Below are 18,859 nucleotides of genomic sequence, written 5' to 3'. Positions count from 1 at the left end.
AAAGACAGATTCTTGCTGGTGCTAACTCCTAGTTTGTGCAAGCGGATTTATGAATTAATATGAAAGAACTGGATTACCTACCGGTCGTAATTAATACGGTATAAGAAGTTTCTGCAAACTGAGAGTAACAGCTAAAGTAAGCACTATATGGAGAAATGAAATATGATCTTTACATTTAATCCATTGGGTGCTGCAAGCATCTGAGAAGGATGGGTTGACAGACTTCTACAAACTCTAAGAAGGCTCTTAACTAATGTTAACGGAAAATAGCCGCACCAGGGCGTTACTTAGCTCAGAGCTCTCAGCAGCCTAGGGGTTAATAAAGCCCAAAGAAAAGACCACTAAATTTATTAACTACAAACAAAGTGAATTCTTACTATACAAGATAACTTAAATGAGTAATCACTCACGCAGTTGATCATGCTAGCTAATAATGTTAAGCCTAGAAAACACAGCAAGAAAATGCTGGTCAGTGGAGAAAATGGAGTCATGGCTGTGAAGAGACTGGGTGGCTCTGCTACTCAGGCTGCTGCGGTGCGCACTATTGCCGATCACCAATTCAATGGGGAGATACAGGGGTCATACAACTGTAGAGGTTGTAGCCGCTAGGACGGATCTTGCTTCTCTTCACTGTTCTCAACATGCTCTTCCTGTGGCAGCACTGCACCAACTGACTAATGTTTTCACCCCAGCCACAAGTCAATACAGTACATGATCACTGGAAGTAGGCATGGCCTAGCTTAACGGCCAGAGAGACAATACTAAGGAATGATAATTATAGAGGTATAAAGCTTTTAGATCAGATAATGAAGGTAATGGAGAGAGTTTTAGAAGGTATGAATAGAGAAGAGTGAATATTGATGAGATGCAGTTTGGGTTTATGCCAGGTAGGGGGACCACTGATGCCATATTCATTGTTCGGCAGCTTCAGGAAAAATATATTGGTAGGAGAAGGGATCTTTATTTTGTTTTTGTTGATTTGGAAAAGGCCTTTGACAGAGTCCCTAGAGAGGTGATGAAGTGGGCAATGAGAAAGCTTGGCTTGGAGGAGTGGCTGGTTAGGGTGGTTATGGCCATGTATGTGGGTGCTCACACTCAGGTAAGAGTGAATGGAGATTTGAGTGATGAGTTTTCCATGAATGTTGGTGTGCATCAGGGGTCAGTCTTGAGTCCCATGTTGTTTATCATGGTACTTGAAGCCCTTTCATGTTACTTTAGAAACGGACTCCCGTGGGTGTTGTTGTATGCTGATGATTTGGTGTTGATTGCAGAGAACGAAAGGGAGGTGGAAGAAAGGTTTAGGAAGTGGAGAGATGATATGGGGCTCAAGGGTTTAAGGGTAAATGCAGATAAAACAAAAATGATGATATCTGGGGTTGGTGGCGGTACTGTCAAAGACGAGGGAGAGTGGCCATGTGCAGTTTGCCACAAGGACGTGGGAAGTAATTCCATCTTGTGCGGTGTTTGTGATAAATGGGTGCATAAGAGATGTAGTGGTATCAGACGTAGACTGCGAGATAATGCTGATTTTATGTGCACGGCTTGTCGGGGTGAGCAAGTGGAGAGTGTCAGACGTGAAAGGATTGAACTTGCTGGTGAATCTCTTGAGTGTGTGGAAGAGTTTTGTTATTTGGGAGACATGTTGTGTGCTGGAGGTGGGGCTGGAGCTAGCTCTGTGGCTAGGGTGAGAAGTGGTTGGAAGAAGTTCAGGGAGCTCTTGCCTCTCCTGACATTGAGAGGACTCTCCCTACGTGCTAAGGGGTCTTTGTATGCAGCATGTGTTAGGAGTGTAATGCTGTATGGTAGTGAGACCTGGGCAGTGAAGGAGGAAGATATTCGCCGGCTCAGACGTACAGAAATGACAATGATTAGGTGGATGTGCAGTGCGTCCCTGCGTCCAAGGACTGGAGGGGCTGGGTTTACAATGGAAGAGTTGAGAGGTAGGATGGGACTGAAGTGTATTGGTGTTGTGATGAGGAGAGGTAGATTGAGGTGGTTTGGGCATGTGGAGAGGATAGGGGGGTGATAATTGGGTGGGAAAGGTGAGAAGTGGTAATATTGGGGGTGGGGTTATGAGGGGTAGACCGAGAAAGACATGGGACAAGGTCATTAAGTGTGACCTTAAGGTTAAGGGACTGAACAGGGAGGCTACAATGGATCGTGCAGCGTGAAGAGCCGCCATTAGGTGACCAAGGCCGACACATGCAAGCATGTTGGAGTCTTTAAAAAACGAAACAAAAATGAAACGAAAAAACAAAATAAAAAATATTGCTTAGTGAACCATTACTGTCCATACATAAAGCCACTTACTCATGATACAATGACGAATGTTTTTTTTTGGGGGGGGGAGTTTGAAATCTGAGTGCGGAAGAAAGCGGTTAACTGACAGAACGAAGTTCTATGGGGTTTCAGTATTTTTCATTTGTCACCAATTGCCATAATAACACTATCTATCTATCTATTGCCAGACGCCTCAATCCCGTTTGGGGTGGCCACAAACAAATCGCCTCCAAGTCGCCCTGTCCCCCGCCATTTCACTGCCCTGCTCCCAACTCACACCCCCCTCTCTCATATACCTCTCCACCCGATCCCTCCATCTCATCCTCGTCCTCCCCCTCCCTCTTCCCCCCTCCACCTCACTCACATACACTCTCTTCGTCAGTCTTTCACCCTCCATCCTCTCCACATGGCCAAACCACCTCAGTGTGTTCCTCATAACGCTTCCTATCACATCCACATCCACACGACAACGCTCCTTTATATCCTCATTCATCAGCCTGTCTCTCCATGTGACTCCACAGGCTCCTCTTAAATAACTCATTTCCACTGCTCTCACTCTTGACTTGTGTCCTTCCAACAATGTCCAAGCTTCACTTCCGTACGTTAGAGTTGGTATCACAATACTGTCATGTAGTAACTTTTTCACTTCCATGCTCACTTCCCTGTTTCTTATCAGTGCTTTCAAGGAACCAGCAACCTTTCTTCCCTGCTGTAAGCTTTCAAGCACTTCACCCTCCAAACCTTCATCCTTACTCATCACACTACCCAAATACTTAAACGTACTCACATTTTCCAATTCCTCACCATCCAACCTCGCTGTACTTTCATTAACTTCACCTCTCTCAAAGACCATCACTTTACTCTTCCCTACATTCACCTTTAGGTTCCGTTTCTTACACACTCTCTCAAACTCATCCACCAAGCCTTGCAGCTCCCCTTCGTCTTCACTCAACAACACAGTATCATCTGCAAACAACAGTACAGGGAGTTTCCAAACACTATCCTCTCTCACCAGGGCCACTCCAACATCCACTACCCTACCTTGTACCTCTTTTATTACCCCATCCATGTACAGATTGAACAACCATGGAGACATGACACATCCCTGTTTCAAACCAACTTTCAAAGAGAAAAATTCACTTAGTTCACCATCCACACGCACTGCAGCCTTCGCACCATCATACATACTCTTCACAGCATTCAACAACTTCCCATCTACTCCATATATTCTTAACACTTTCCACAATCCTTGTCTATCCACCCTGTAATATGCTTTCTCCAAATCCATGAAAGCTGCATACAACTTCTTTCCCTTCTCTAGAAACTTTTCCACGAAAGATCTAAGAATGAATATCTGATCTACACAACCTCTTCCCTTCCTAAAGCCTCCCTGTTCTTCTCCAACTAATTTCTCTGTTCTTTCTCTAACTCTGTCTATAAGTATCCTACCATACACTTTTCCTATTATACTAAGAAGACAAATGCCCTTATGATTACCACACACTTCTTTTTCCCCTTTTCCTTTGTACAAGGGAATAATTATACCTGACTTCCAATCCTCCGGGACTCTACCTTCCTCCCAGGCTAATCTGCACATCTTCCACATCCATTCTACTACTATCTCTCCCCCATGCTTCAGCATTTCACCACACTCTCCATCAATTCCTGGGGCTTTCCCAGATTTAACTTTCTTCATTGCTTCCACAACTTCTATCCTACTGACTTCTTCCTGTCTTCTCACCTCCCTCCTTCTCCCAGCCATTCCCCAGCCACTTATACTCGCATTACTTCCATCCTGTATGTTCAACAATTCCTTAAAGTGTTCTCTCCATCTGCTCACTTTTTCTCCCTTCTCCACTAATAATCTACCATTTTTATCTTTCACTCCCCTGCTAACTTCACTTCCACCCTGTCTTACTCTTTTCACTTCTCTCCAGAACATTTTCTTACAGTCCCTCCACTTTACACTCAAATTCCTTCCAAATTCCTCATCCACTCTCTTCTTACTCTCTCTTACTAATCTTTTCACCTCTCTCTTTCTTTCCACATATAACTCTCTCGTCCGCCTCTCAACTTCTTCCACGCCCCTATTTCTCATCCATTCATTGTATGCTTTCTTCTTTTGTGCCACAGCCTGTTTCACCTCTTCAGTCCACCACGCTGTTCCTTGCACCCCCCTCCATCTTCTCTTCCTTCCACACACCACATCACATGCTGCACGTATTTCTTCTGTAAATATCTTACACACACCTTCCACGTCTCCCATCTGCTCCAATTCATATTTGCCCAATCGTTCCTCCACTTCTCTCTTATACTCTGCCTTTTTCTCATCCTCTTGTAACCTCTCCACTCTCCTTGCAACTACTTCTTCCTCTCGTCTTTCCCTTCTTCTATTCCTCCATCTTACTTGCATCCTAATTCTGGCCACCACCAAGTAGTGGTCAGAAAGTCCACTCCCCCAACCTCTATACACTCTTGCATCCTTTACACATCTTCGCATCCTTTCATCCACACACACATAATCAATCATTGCCTTCCTTTCATTCAGTTCACCACCCACCCTTCTCATCACTCGCCATGTATACCTGTGGATCATTTTATGCCTGAAGAGGGTATTGGCTATCACCAACCCCCTCCCAGCACAAATGTCCACTAACGCACTCCCATAATAACACAATCTCATGAATTTGTGACAGTCAGGGTATCTTAGTCTGAGTCCTACATGCAGGCGGGTCCCGATCTTACAAGCTAATTAGGAGTAAGGATTTTGCTCGTTAGCCGAATTCTAGTTAAACAAAGTGAAGAACTTAGGGGAAAAATAGGGTTAGGGAACAAGGCCTCTGAGCATCCTCCCCCAAAACTGACTTTCTGATCATTTTAAGCTGGAATAAGGGGTTAATACAAGAGGGTAATACACCAAACAGCATTAGAAAATGGAAGAAAAACATATTCAGCAAGCAATTGGATGTCTTACATGGGTTTGAGTATCTTCCATGACGCATGCCAGCTGTGCTCTTCCACCATTCGGCTGGCTCGTTTCACTCTCTCTGAGGCCTGAGTGGGTGCGGTGATGGGAGGCTGGTGGGAGAATCAAAGGCCTAACTAATCCACCTCTGCCTCCAATGACGGAGACGAGAGGGCACAGAAAAAAAGCACGCTTCAAGACTGACCTTAACTGGGCAATCTTGGCTGGAAGAATGTTCACAAAAATAAGGCGGGAAGAGGCTCGCAAAGCTAGCATGGGACTCGTTTCCTAGCCGCCGAGGTACACACAGCAGACAGCTGTGGCGCAACCCTCATCTCGATTCTCATAGTTGTGGATTTTTACCTGCTTGTTAACCCCTTAACCGCGGGGTGTCACTTTTGTGACGCTTGGGAGCAAGGGATCATACCGCGGGGCGTCGCTTTTGTGATTCTGTGTTATTTTGAATTCACCCGGGCTTCCACGTGGGGGCTTGTATCATCTATCAGTACTGCCAATGTCCAACACTAGTCAGCACTCCTAATCTCATCTGTACTCCCATCCATTGTTGACAATTTAGCCATTTCTCCCCGTTCTTGACTCCCCTCCCTACCCCCCCTCCATTACCCTATCCTCTCGCCTGCCTGGCTGTGCTACGCTAAGTAAATCTTCCCTGGAATTTTTCACTGATTTCATCCATTGAAATAAGTCCTATGCCTTATTCTTATACCAAATAATATATACAAGAAAGAAATAAGGTAAGTGAGAGTGCCATACACCTGGAATTGGCTAATTATCACCTGACAACACCTCACGTGCACTCGTTCGCTAATTTTCGCTGTTTATTTCCCCTTGAAATATGCCGTATAATCTATTTTCGTAATAAATATACTGTACATATAAGGAGGGAAGGGAGAAGCCTAAGTGATATTTACATTCACCTGGAACTACCTAATTTATAATGTATTGTCTAGATTTCCTGCCAATCATTTCACTTCTAATATTAGCTGTGTCAAGAGGCTAAATGTTGGCAGTACTGATTTCCCTAGGTAGGCCTCCACCCCGGCCCACCCTTATCAGTTCACTCTCATCTTCCAGTGTGGGGGTACGTCTGTTCGCTCTTGCTAACTTCAGGGACTTTTCACCCCCATGCAAAGGGCCCTGTGACCTTTACCCTCTACTAAACCTCGTGTGGAAAGCGGTAAAGGGCTGACAATTGATAAAAGAGTGACTACGATCTTTCTATTGAGTAAAACAGTGCAAGTGGAATTGTAAATAATGTGTAAACAGCAAGTGAAAGTAATGAATGTAAATATACATGAACAGTGGAAAATAGTTTTATAAGTTACTTCAAGTGATAGTGCATAACACAATGTAAATAAAATAGAAATGTAAATAATGTAAATAAAATAGAGAACGTAAATAGAAATGTAAATGAGTAGTATTATAAGAATACGAGTATATACCCTAGGAGTAATGAAAGTGAAAGTTTCACTCTAGCATGTATGAATACTATGAGTTATGAGAGTGAAGGTGAAAGTGACATTCACTCTCAATGCTAGTATACAGGACGAGAAAGTGAATGCTACGTATTTTACTGAAAGAAATTGAACCCCTGCAGTGACAATAAACTAATACTACTGAAGGAAACTTATGGATAAAGACTGTAGATATATATAAGTGTTATATAGTAATAGAAATATAAAGTGTGAGGGGTTTTATGAATAATAAATGACAGAGTACCAAGAGCGAACTAGCGCAAGTGCGACGTTCAGACGCACTCGTAATTTTCATTGCTTTCACAGTGGGTTTTTTTTTGGAGTATGGATCCCAAACTACTTGAAAATCATAGAGTAGTGTTGATAGTGTTAATATCTGGCTGTGGTAATCATATTACGGGTTGTCGGGAAGTGTAAAGTGGAGACTTCATTACCCAACTTTAGAGGTCTCCACAAGTCCTACGGTAACCGACGAAGGCTCAACAATCATTCCAGGAGAAAGCTGAAGGTATGTGCCATAAGCATATGTAATTTTAATATTCTAGGACTAATAACTGATTTTTGGCAAATATTTTTTGAGAGTCTGTCGGAGCCCGAATAACCCCGCGGCACACGCAAAACATTGGTAAACATGCCCGCGGTGTAGGGGTTAAACAGGCGGTGGTGCAAATTCCAAAACCTCGTATTAGTGAATTCTCACTAAGTGGTTGCTTGTTAACCGGGACTTGCCTGTACCGGATATGCCGCCATCTGCAAGGTCGATTTATCGAGGTTTTACAGTATTTTCTCTCCATTGCTTTCTCTTATAGTATTTAGATGTGATGAGAGGGAGAGAGAGCTAGAGAGAGAGAGAGAGAGAGTGAGAATTATTATCCCCTATGGTACCATAACTTAGCAAGAGAGAGTTGTTGGTGTTCTTGATAAATCCTGGTCTGTCTAGCTGAGCCAACCTATCAACCAAATGCAAGCAACTGCTCCTGCAGGGTCATCCTGTGCAGTGAACCTATGTTCACTCACAGCTGACAGCAGCTTGTCACAATGAGGCATGGGGAAAAATGTGGAGGTTTGGTTCCAGGATGAATGCAACATTTGTGTCCCCACCCAGTTAGCAGGGGCACCTTAATATGCTCCTTTTCACGCTGTAATTTGGTCACAGTGGGCCCCGCTTACCTGGAGAACCGCTGTCCATGGTTTCAGCTACCTGCAGTCAACCATGGTCCAAAAATATTAAATGCAGAATTCCAGAAATAAACAATTCATAAGTTTTAAATTGCACGCCATTTTGAGTAGCATGATGAAATGGCGGGGGACAGGGCGACTTGGAGGCGATTTGTTTGTGGCCACCCCAAACCGGATTGAGGCGTCTGGCAATAGATAGAATAGATAGATGATGAAATCTTGTGCCGTTCTGTTCCATCCCACCTGGGATGTACAGTACTGTTATTTTATCTGTTGCAGAGGGTTAGTGAAGTCTTCAGCAGACCTGGCCTAACCTTACCCAGGGCAAGGTGTGGGTGCTCAACTACACAGTGCACTGCCAGCCACCTTTTGTCACAGAACACAGTTTTGTTTGTAATTTATCCAAAGATTTCATCGCTGATGATTACTGTATTGACTAATTTTGCTTTAACAGATTCTAAAATGGTAATTTTCAGTACTAACGTGAAAATAAAACGATTCATAAATTACAAAGATGTCTACGAAGAACAAGGGTGCACCGGGGGGGGGGGGCTGGGCTCCCCTCTTATCTCTCTGGGTCCTTTAAAAATTTGCTGTATATATATTTATTGCAATAACAGCAAAACATGAAAAACTGGCAAAGGCCCCCCCCCCCAGAAAATTCCTTGTTGCACCCCTGACGAAGAACACTGTCTTTGTTTGGCAGGTGAGGCGCTTGCATGGTTACCATAGCAACCTCCCCACACCTTTCCATACATTATGACAGTGCGGCAGTCCACCACAATAAACTGGATGTCACAGTGAATGAGCTTTTCATTCTGTATTTATTAAACACAGAGAAGTTTGCTATTCATGACTACTGAACAGTAGTTTGCTATGAATATGACCAAAAATAACAAGGAATGATGAGCTCGTCTTTTTACATGCGTACAAAGATAATGCATGTGCTACCTGCCTGGTAGTCACATAGTAGCCATCCCAGTTATTAGATTGACAGTTATGATATTGCACTAACCCTTATTTTACTTAATAGTGGCCCCACAGTGCAAGAGTAGTGATGCTCTCATTCCAGATATATAAAGAGATGCCATAAAGTTCTTCCTTTAAGTGTTCATATAGGATTCGATACTATCCGCGGGTTCAGGGATCCGCTACGGGTCTTGGAATGTATCCCACGTGGATAAGGTGGACTACTGTATGTGGTTACCACTCGGCCATGTGAATGGTTTCTTAGGTTACAGGAAACCAATAGGCATGCCACTTAGTGTAGAGCCACCTGAAGTGGAAAGAAGAATAACAAAGAGAGACAGGATGGAAAGAGAAAGGTAGAAAATATGAGAAGAGACAGAAAAAGATTGATAAAGATGAGGAAGAAGTATGCAGCACTGGATCAAGTGAGTGGATGATGGTTGCCACCACCTACCACCATTATTACTCAGTGACGTCTAAATATAGGAAAAAAATGGATATGTAGTGTATTTTTCTTTAAAATTTCTTAAACTGTTAAACTTTTTCTAGCAAGGATGATTTAGAGCACCTGTAAGTAATTAACCTATGAAATTTTTTAGGCTGATGTGTAAAATGAATATAAAAGTAGAGAAACCGGCAGTATCTAGTATGTTTACTTGAGTATTTAATGATTTTTTGGGGGAGGGGGGGGAGGAGGGGAACCTTGGATGAATTTGGACATCCATATAAATCTATCTATCTATTGCCAGACGCCTCAATCCCATTTGGGGTGGCCACAAACAAATCGCCTCCACGTCAACCTGTCCCCCGCCATTTCACTGCCCAGCTCCCAACTCACACCCCCCTCTCTCATATACATCTCCACCCCATCCCTCCATCTCATCCATGGCCTCCCCATCCCTCTTCCCCCCTCCACCTCACTCACATACACTCTCTTCGTCAGTCTATCACCTTCCATCCTCTCCACATGGCCAAACCACCTCAGTGTGTTCCTCATAACTCCTCCTATCACATCCACATCCACACCACAACGCTCCTTTATATCCTCATTTGTCAGCCTGTCTCTCCATGTGACTCCACAGGCTCCTCTTAAATAACTCATTTCCACTGCTCTCACTCTTGACTTGTGTCCTTCCAACAACGTCCAAGCTTCACTTCCATACGTTAGAGTTGGTATCACAATACTGTCATGTAGTAACTTTTTCACTTCCATGCTCACTTCCCTGTTTCTTATCACTGCTTTCAAAGAACCAGCAACCTTTCTTCCCTGCTGTACCCTTTCAATCACTTCACCCTCCAAAGCTCCATCCTTACTCATCACACTACCCAAGTACATAAATGTACTCACATTTTCCAATTCCTCACCATCCAACCTCGCTGTACATTCACTGACTTCACCTCTCTCAAAGACCATCACTTTACTCTTCCCTACATTCACCTTTAGATTCTGTTTCTTACACACTCTCCCAAACTCATCCACCAAGCCTTGCAGCTTCGTTTCGTCTTCACTCAACAACACAGTATCATCTGCAAACAACAGTACAGGGAGTTTCCAAACACTATCCTCTCTCACCAGGGCCACTCCAACATCCACTACCCTACCTTGTACCTCTTTTATTACCCCATCCATGAACAGATTGAACAACCATGGAGACATGTCACATCCCTGTTTCAACCCAACCTCCAAAGAGAAAAATTCACTTAGTTCACCATCCACAAGCACTGCAGCCTTAGCACCATCATACATACTCTTCACGGCATTCAACAACTTTCCATCTACTCTATATATTCTTAATACTTTCCACAATCCTTGTCTATCCACCCTGTCATATGCTTTCTCCAAATCCATGAAAGCCGCATACAACTTCTTTCCCTTCTCTAGAAACTTTTCCACGAAAGATCTAAGAATGAATATCAGATCTACACAACCTCTTCCCTTCCTAAAGCCTCCCTGTTCTTCTCCAACTAATTCCTCTGTTCTTTCTCTAACTCTGTCAATAAGTATGCTGCCATACACTTTTCCTATTATACTAAGAAGACAAATGCCCCTATGATTACCACACACATCTTTTACCCCTTTTCCTTTGTACAAGGGAATAATTATACCTGACTTCCAATGCTCCGGGACTCTACCTTCCTCCCAGGCCAATCTGCACATCTTCCACATCCATTCTGCTACTATCTCTCCCCCATGCTTCAGTATTTCACCACACACTCCATCAATTCCTGGGGCTTTCCCCAATTTAACTTTCTTCATTGCTTCCACAACTTCTATCCTACTAATTTCTTCCTGTCTTCTCACCTCCCTCCTTCTCCCAGCCACTCCCCAGTCACTTATACTCGCATTACTTCCATCCTGTATGTTCAACAATTCCTTAAAGTGTTCTCTCCATCTGCTCACTTTTTCTCCCTTCTCCACTAGTAATCTACCATTTTTATCTTTCACTCCCCTGCTAACCTCACTTCCACCCTGTCTTACTCTCCTCACCTCTTTCCAGAACATTTTCTTTCACTCCCTCCACTTTACACTCAAATTCCTTCCAAATTCCTCATCCACTCTCTTCTTACTCTCTCTTACTAATCTTTTCACCTCTCTCTTTCTTTCTACATATAACTCTCTCATCCGCCTCTCAACTTCTTCCACGCCCCTATTTCTTATCCATTCATTGTATATTATTATAAAATAACGTTTGTACTGTGGCACTATCTTTGTCTTGGTTACAGCTTGATAGCTCACTGGACCAGCCACCCATAGGGTACTTAATATCTAGCTTAGACCATAAAACAAGAGCAGCAGATAAAAAGAAATTTGAAAATTGTGTCCGAATTCAACCTGTTTACGATTTTGTAACCTTTTTTTTTTTTTTTTTTTTTTTCCTGTTTTTTTTTCTAAGTTCCATAAGTGTTGGAATTAATCAAGGCATGTCTAGGAATGTATAGTGAGGTTAGATGAGGAGGAAATGGAAAATGTGAGTGCATTTAAGTACTTGGGTAGTGTGATGAGTAAATAAGAGGGTGAAGTGCTTGAAAGGGTACAGCAGGGTAGAAAGGTTGCTGGTTCCTTGAAAGCAGTGGTAAGAAACAGGGAAGTGAGCATGGATGTGAAAAAGCTACTACACGACAGTATTGTAATACCGACTCTAACGTATGGAGGTGAGGCTTGGACCTTGTTGAAGGGACAGAAGTCAAGAGTGAGAGCAGTGGAAATGAGTTATTTGAGAGGAGCACATAGAGTCACATGGAGAGACAGACTGACAAATGAGGAAGTGAAGGAATGTTGTAGTGTGGATGTGGATATGATAAGAAGCATTAGGAGAAACACATTGAGGTGGTTTGGCCATGTACAGTGGATGGAGATTGAGAGACTGATGAGGAGAGTGTATGTGAGTGAGGTGGATGTGGGGAGAGGGAGGGGGAGGCCAAGGATGAGATGGAGGGATAAAGTGGCGAGGTTTATGAGAGGGGGGGGTGTGAGCTGGGAGCAGGGCAATGAAATGGCGGGGGACAGGACGACATGGAGGCGATTTGTTTGTGGCCACCCCTTACGGGATTGAGGCATCTGGCAATAGATTAATAGATAGATAGATGTCAAGGAAGAATGAAAGGTGACACAGGCTGTTCCCAACAGTTTTCTGTGGCCATCCAAACTATCCAGGGAGGTGTCCAAAATTACCCTGGGTTCAGGGTGTTCAGACACTAATATAAAAATTAATACAAAATTAAATTGCAATAATTTTTTTGGTGATTATAATGTATTTTGGTAGGTAACTGGGCCAGCCCCTGATAGGGTACTTTATATATATTCTTAGACCAAAAACAAGACCAAGTGAAAAAAAATAAAGTCAAAATTCATCCCAGTTTATGGTACAGATGGCTAGGCATTTGAATTGGAACCAGGATTCTGGAGGCTTGAATGATTAGTGAATAAATACTATGCTCATTTTACTGGGAATTGCTGTTAATAGTTTTCCCTGTGTCATGCTTTCTCTTTCTACTTCATGGAATATGGTGAGACGGTGGTTGAATTGGTATAGAGGCAGCCTGCCCTGGCTGGGGCAGGGAACAGTTTAAGGATTTGAATTTCATTAAAGCAGACTTTACTGATCTACCAGTATGCAATACCCATCAGCATGTCGTAAAAATACACAGTCTTGTATGAGACAGCCCTAACGTGTATTCATTATGGATGGTGGGTGTTAGTGCCAAAGTGGTGACGTGGAGGTGTGTAGGAAGACTACTGGGCCTTGAGGATAGGCCTTGAAGCCTTTGCCCAGAGTCAGACACATTAAAAAAAAATTAAAAAATGAAATCTTTAATGGGAAAAAAAGGTCAGGATGAGTATGATGATGATGATTGAAAATTTCTTACATATGGTATGGTTAAGAATGACACATGTCAGTTTTGAAACTACTGTTTGATAATGTTTGCTCCTGTTGGTTTGATTATCTTAAAGAGATTGGAGCTTTGTTTTTCAATACAGATATTGTGACAACAGTGGCACGGCTGTCCAAAACTTGCGTGATACGAATCACCCCAGCTCACCTCTACTTCATCGTTAATGAAGCAGGCACCGTTAACAGTTCCCCTGGGCTTTGGGCAGAACTGGACCAGGGGCATTTCTTCTCTGTCTTCAACATGAGAGGAGTCTCTGAAGAAAACAATGAAATCTTCTTGGAGACAGAACCAGGTATCACATTTTAAATAATATGTTTAATAGTTCTCTTGAGATGTTCAGCAAACTCTGCTGTGGGTAGTGATATTTTTTTTTACTGTCTTTTCACCATTTCATGGTCAACACTTTTTTTTAACTAGTATAATGTGAGATTATTAAACTGAAAGTTAGTTCTTTCGCTGTTAATCTTCTCATGCCCAGAACAACACAAGCACAGTACCATAGAAATTTGAGAGCTTAAAGGTGTTGCTTTTTATCCAATACTGGATGTAAATTCAGATGAATGAGAATCTGTGTTGAGGGCAAGGCTAAATGGGTAAGTAGTAGCCATTCCCTTGATGTGATGTTTGACATTGTTGAGCACCATAAGGAGGGGCAGGAAGCAAGCAAGAATACCGAGACTCTGAAGCTGCCCCAGTCCACAGTACCATAATTTAAAAATCTGATTGTGTCCTAACGGCATGGCAGAATGTGCCACCAAAACTAGGGAACTCATAATGTAGGAGATGGAACATCTCTTCACGCTTAGGGTTAAGCAAAGCAGCCCTTGCATCATAGGTTTACTTGTACAGTCAGGTCTCAGTATATGATTTCATCATGTGATAAATCACTTGAATGGAAATTAAAAATTTATATCCTTTATCAGCATAACATTAAAAAACTGGTAGCACTTTTGCTAGAATGACGTTTGCGATGGACACCTCCGAGAATCTCATGTAGACGCGGTGACACATACAAGCCAAGATGGCTGCCCAGTGTTTACATTGGCTGTGATTGTCTACCTTTCATTCTGTTTTGTGCATGAAAGTCCACTGAAACACCCTTACCATTACCAAATAACAGTGAAAGTGCTTAACAAATAATGCAGTGTGCAATATTAGGTGAAGTGATACCTTTTTTTGTGTGAAGTACAGTAGATGCTCGATTTAACATACTGTACACCAATTTAGTGGAAGACCGAGACAACAGAAAGATTTTTTTTTTTTTTTCATTGTTTTTCTTCCTCTTTTAAAGGAAAATTTCTGTATGATTGAATATTATCCTGCAAAGGAAATTCTGTTTCAAAAACTATCGCATTTCTGGAAAAAGTTCTGTAAATCGAACACATCATCGAGCCCATAGCGGAACACTCCCCTGGCTGGCAGTGTGTGATGTTACCACACATCCCTGCCAACCTGCCTTAGTAGTGGCAGCGGCGGGAACTTGGTGATGTGGGGGTGAGGTTTGGGGAGCAAAAGGTGATGTCTGGGGATCCTGGAGAATGGTCAAAACCCTTGGTTCTGACCATCTCCCAGTCATCATCACTACCAAAACCAGAAGCACCCTAGCTGGACACATACACACATACACTAATTATAAGAGAGCCAACTGGGAGGCCTTCACAACTGAAACAGGACAACACTTTGAAACATTAAACAGTACATCTATCACAAACATCAACACTGCTGTGCTCACTTTCAATACAATTATTCAAAATGCAGTCAAAAGACACATCTTTAGAGGCAACAGAAAGACACACAACCTGCACTTCACACCAGAAATTCAAGGCCTCATCAGTCATTGTTACACAAGACACCACACAATAAATGTAAGAACTCAACACTCAGATAAATAGTAAAATATCAGAATAGCAAATTTAAATTGGAATAATTACTGTATCTCCAAACACTTGATCACAAAACAAACACAAGCAAACTGTACAAAACACTAAACAGCATCACATTCACCAACAGCAACACTACACAATCATATGCTGTCATTACAACAACAGACACCATACCCTCAAACAAACAACAGGCAAACACTCTCATCAATCACTTGTCACATATCAACTATGTAAACCCCCATCATGATAACCAACGTGTCATCTGATGCAAGAGGCAGTTTCCCACAGGCCCAGACTTAGCACCTTTCACTTACAACCAGACGAAGTACATCATTAAGAAACTTAAGCACTCATCTGCTTGTGGCCCAGACAACATAAGAAGCTTACACCTTAAACACCTTGGACTGCAAGGCATACAAGCACTCTCCAGCATATCAAACTACAACTACTCACACAACATAATACCCAGCATCAGGAAGCATGGCACTGTCTTCACGATCCCCAAACCCAACAAAGACTTCACATTACCTTCCTCACACTGCACTGTTACACACTGCACCCTGTCCAAAGTCACTGAACGACTGGTACTACAACTAGTTACACCTTACATCCCCCAGGCCCCATCACAACATGGTTTTAGGCTGCTACACTCTACAAACACTTTTCTTACAGGCCTTACACAGAGAGTTTTTGGTGGCATCAGTTCAGCTAGGCCACCCCACAGAACACTCCTAATCACACTAGACATCAGAAACATGCACAATAACACAAAAAGATGGCTGGCAAACTATTTAGCAGGCAGGTGTGCACATGTAACATTTGCCGGTCAATCATCGAACATCAGAAACTTCACAAATGGTGTCGTCCAAGGATGTGTTTTGTCCCCTACTCTCTTTAACCTGTACTTGCACAACATATTCACACCCCACACACCACATATACACATAGCTCCCTAGATGGCATAACACTTACATGTACACACCAGAATGCAAACAAAGTTGCACACATCCTCCAATATTACCTCAACACACTACATGAATGGTTCACCACAAACAGACTCTGAATAGCCCCAGCCAAATCTAGAGTGACTCTTCTCACAAACTGGACAGCAGAACACAGTCACATTCCACGCCTTACCGTAAACAGCACTGCCCTAACACACACACACACACACACACACACACACACACACACACACACACACACACACACACACACACACACACACACACACACACACACACACACACACACACACACACACACACACACACACACACACACACACACACACACACACACACACACACACACACACACACACACACACACACACACACACACACACACACACACACACACACACACACACACACACACACACACACACACACACACACACACACACACACACACACACACACACACACACACACACACACACACACACACACACACACACACACACACACACACACACACACACACACACACACACACACACACACACACACACACACACACACACACACACACACACACACACACACACACACACACACACACACACACACACACACACACACACACACACACACACACACACACACACACACACACACACACACACACACACACACACACACACACACACACACACACCTTGGTCTAACATAAAATACATCAATGTCATTTTAACAACACATCACAAACATTAAAAATAAATTAACACCAAGACTCAGTGCCTTGACATCACTTGCCTATACAACATTTGGTCACAACAAAGAAACCACCACCACACTATACAGACATTATATACGGTACATTCAGTGATAAATTATGCAAGCCCTGCTTGGGCTTCTAACCTCACTTAAACACACTACAACACTCTACAGACCATACAGAAAAAAGCCCTAAAAATAATCACAGGCTGCACAGCTACTGCACCGACAGACCACCTTCACCAAGAAACCAAAGTCCTCAAAGTCAAGGTTTATCTACAGTAGACATGAGAGGCACACAAATTCTTGCTGCAACCTCCACAAACCCACACCATCCACTACACCACATGACAGCACATCCACACACACCAAAGAATAGCAAAACTACACCCAGCACATTATATTATACACAAATACTGTCATCTCTCCCCCTTCGGCTGCCTCAAACCAGCTTCCAGAAGCATATCCATACTCAGATCACTCGCCGCTCCATTCAGTCACTGAGACACAACACATAGCTGCATGCATGACCTCCAGATATCCACCTTTCTGAATCCTACCTCCCTCGTGAGGACAGGGTCCACCTGGCCAGGCTGAGATGTGGGCATCATGCAGCCCTCTTGAGTTATCAGAAGATGGTGGATGACTCCATCATTGATGCCTGTCCAGGATGCAACACAGCACCCCACACTATTGAGCACATTATGGAAGACTGCATTGCACACAATCACCGTTCCAACAACACATACACTCCTTGAGAGCTCTGTGGGAAATCCCAAACTCAGCTGTGGCCTTCCTTTCTGACTCGGGTTCGTTTGGCCAGACTTCCTAGGGAATAACTAAAACTGCTACTCAGTGATATCACCCAGTCCATACATTACACTCAACCCCCTGCTGTTGCGCATTCAGCTCTCGCAGCTATCTGCTATCGCACACACATCAAATGCACAACCATATGTGCTATCACGCACCCCAAGACCGTATCATGCATCGAGTTTGAAGTGCCTGGGTTGTGAACGCCGCACCGGATTGGTGCGACTCATCTGCCTACGCCATAGAGCACCCCTGCTGGTGATTGGCTGACGCTTCTCAACCGCCTCGCCACTTCAATTGAATGCGTGTTAGCTCTCTGCCGACAGTGAAAGAGCAATTCCTTACACTTTTTTTTCTGTGGGTGATATAATGGCTGACAGACCGCACAAAAAACCACCCACCATTGCCGACGATACCACGGGCATTTGGAATTCATCTGGATGGGTTCCTGCTGAGGATCTATCTATCTATCTATTGCCAGATTCCTCAATCCCATTTGGGGTGGCCACAAACAAATCGCCTCCAAGTCGCTCTGTCCTCCGCCATTTCACTGCCCTGCTCCCAACTCACACCCCCCTCTCTCATATACCTCTCCACCCCATCCCTCCATCTCATCCTCGGCCTCCCCCTCCCTCTTCCCCCCTCCACCTCACTCACATACACTCTCTTCGTCAGTCTTTCACCCTCCATCCTCTCCACATGGCCAAACCACCTCAGTGTGTTCCTCATAACGCTTCCTGTCACATCCACATCCACACCACAACGCTCCTTTATATCTTCATTCGTCAGCCTGTCTCTCCATGTGACTCCACATGCTCCTCTTAAATAACTCATTTCCACTGCTCTCACTCTTGACTTGTGTCCTTTCAACAATGTCCAAGCTTCACTTCCGTACGTTAGAGTTGGTATCACAATACTGTCATTTAGTAACTTTTTCACTTCCATGCTCACTTCCCTGTTTCTTATCACTGCTTTCAAGGAACCAGCAACCTTTCTTCCCTGCTGTACCCTTTCAAGCACTTCACCCTCCAAACCTCCATCCTTACTCATCACACTACCCAAGTACTTAAACGTACTCACATTTTCCAATTCCTCACCATCCAACCTTGCTGTACATTCACTAACTTCACCTCTCTCAAAGACCATCACTTTACTCTT

General features: G+C 43.4%; 1 protein-coding gene across 1 annotated transcript in view; it reads left to right on the top strand.

The window, feature by feature from the left end:
• The first annotated feature begins 420 nt into the window (after positions 1-420).
• Positions 421-18,859, top strand: part of Hus1-like (Hus1-like checkpoint clamp component) — a 163,832-nt gene continuing 145,393 nt past the window's right edge. The window contains exons 1-2 of the mRNA XM_080278839.1: positions 421-595; positions 13,370-13,576. Of these exons, the coding sequence (XP_080134965.1) occupies positions 421-595; positions 13,370-13,576 (382 nt within the window). The remainder of the gene's footprint in view (positions 596-13,369; positions 13,577-18,859) is intronic.

This window comes from Coenobita brevimanus, chromosome 75 (genome assembly GCF_032717465.1).
Source record: "Coenobita brevimanus isolate Jiangsu-jjx chromosome 75, ASM3271746v2, whole genome shotgun sequence".
Lineage (NCBI taxonomy): Eukaryota > Metazoa > Arthropoda > Malacostraca > Decapoda > Coenobitidae > Coenobita > Coenobita brevimanus.
Note: the sequence above shows the minus strand (reverse complement) of the source record. Positions and strands in the feature narration are given on the sequence as shown.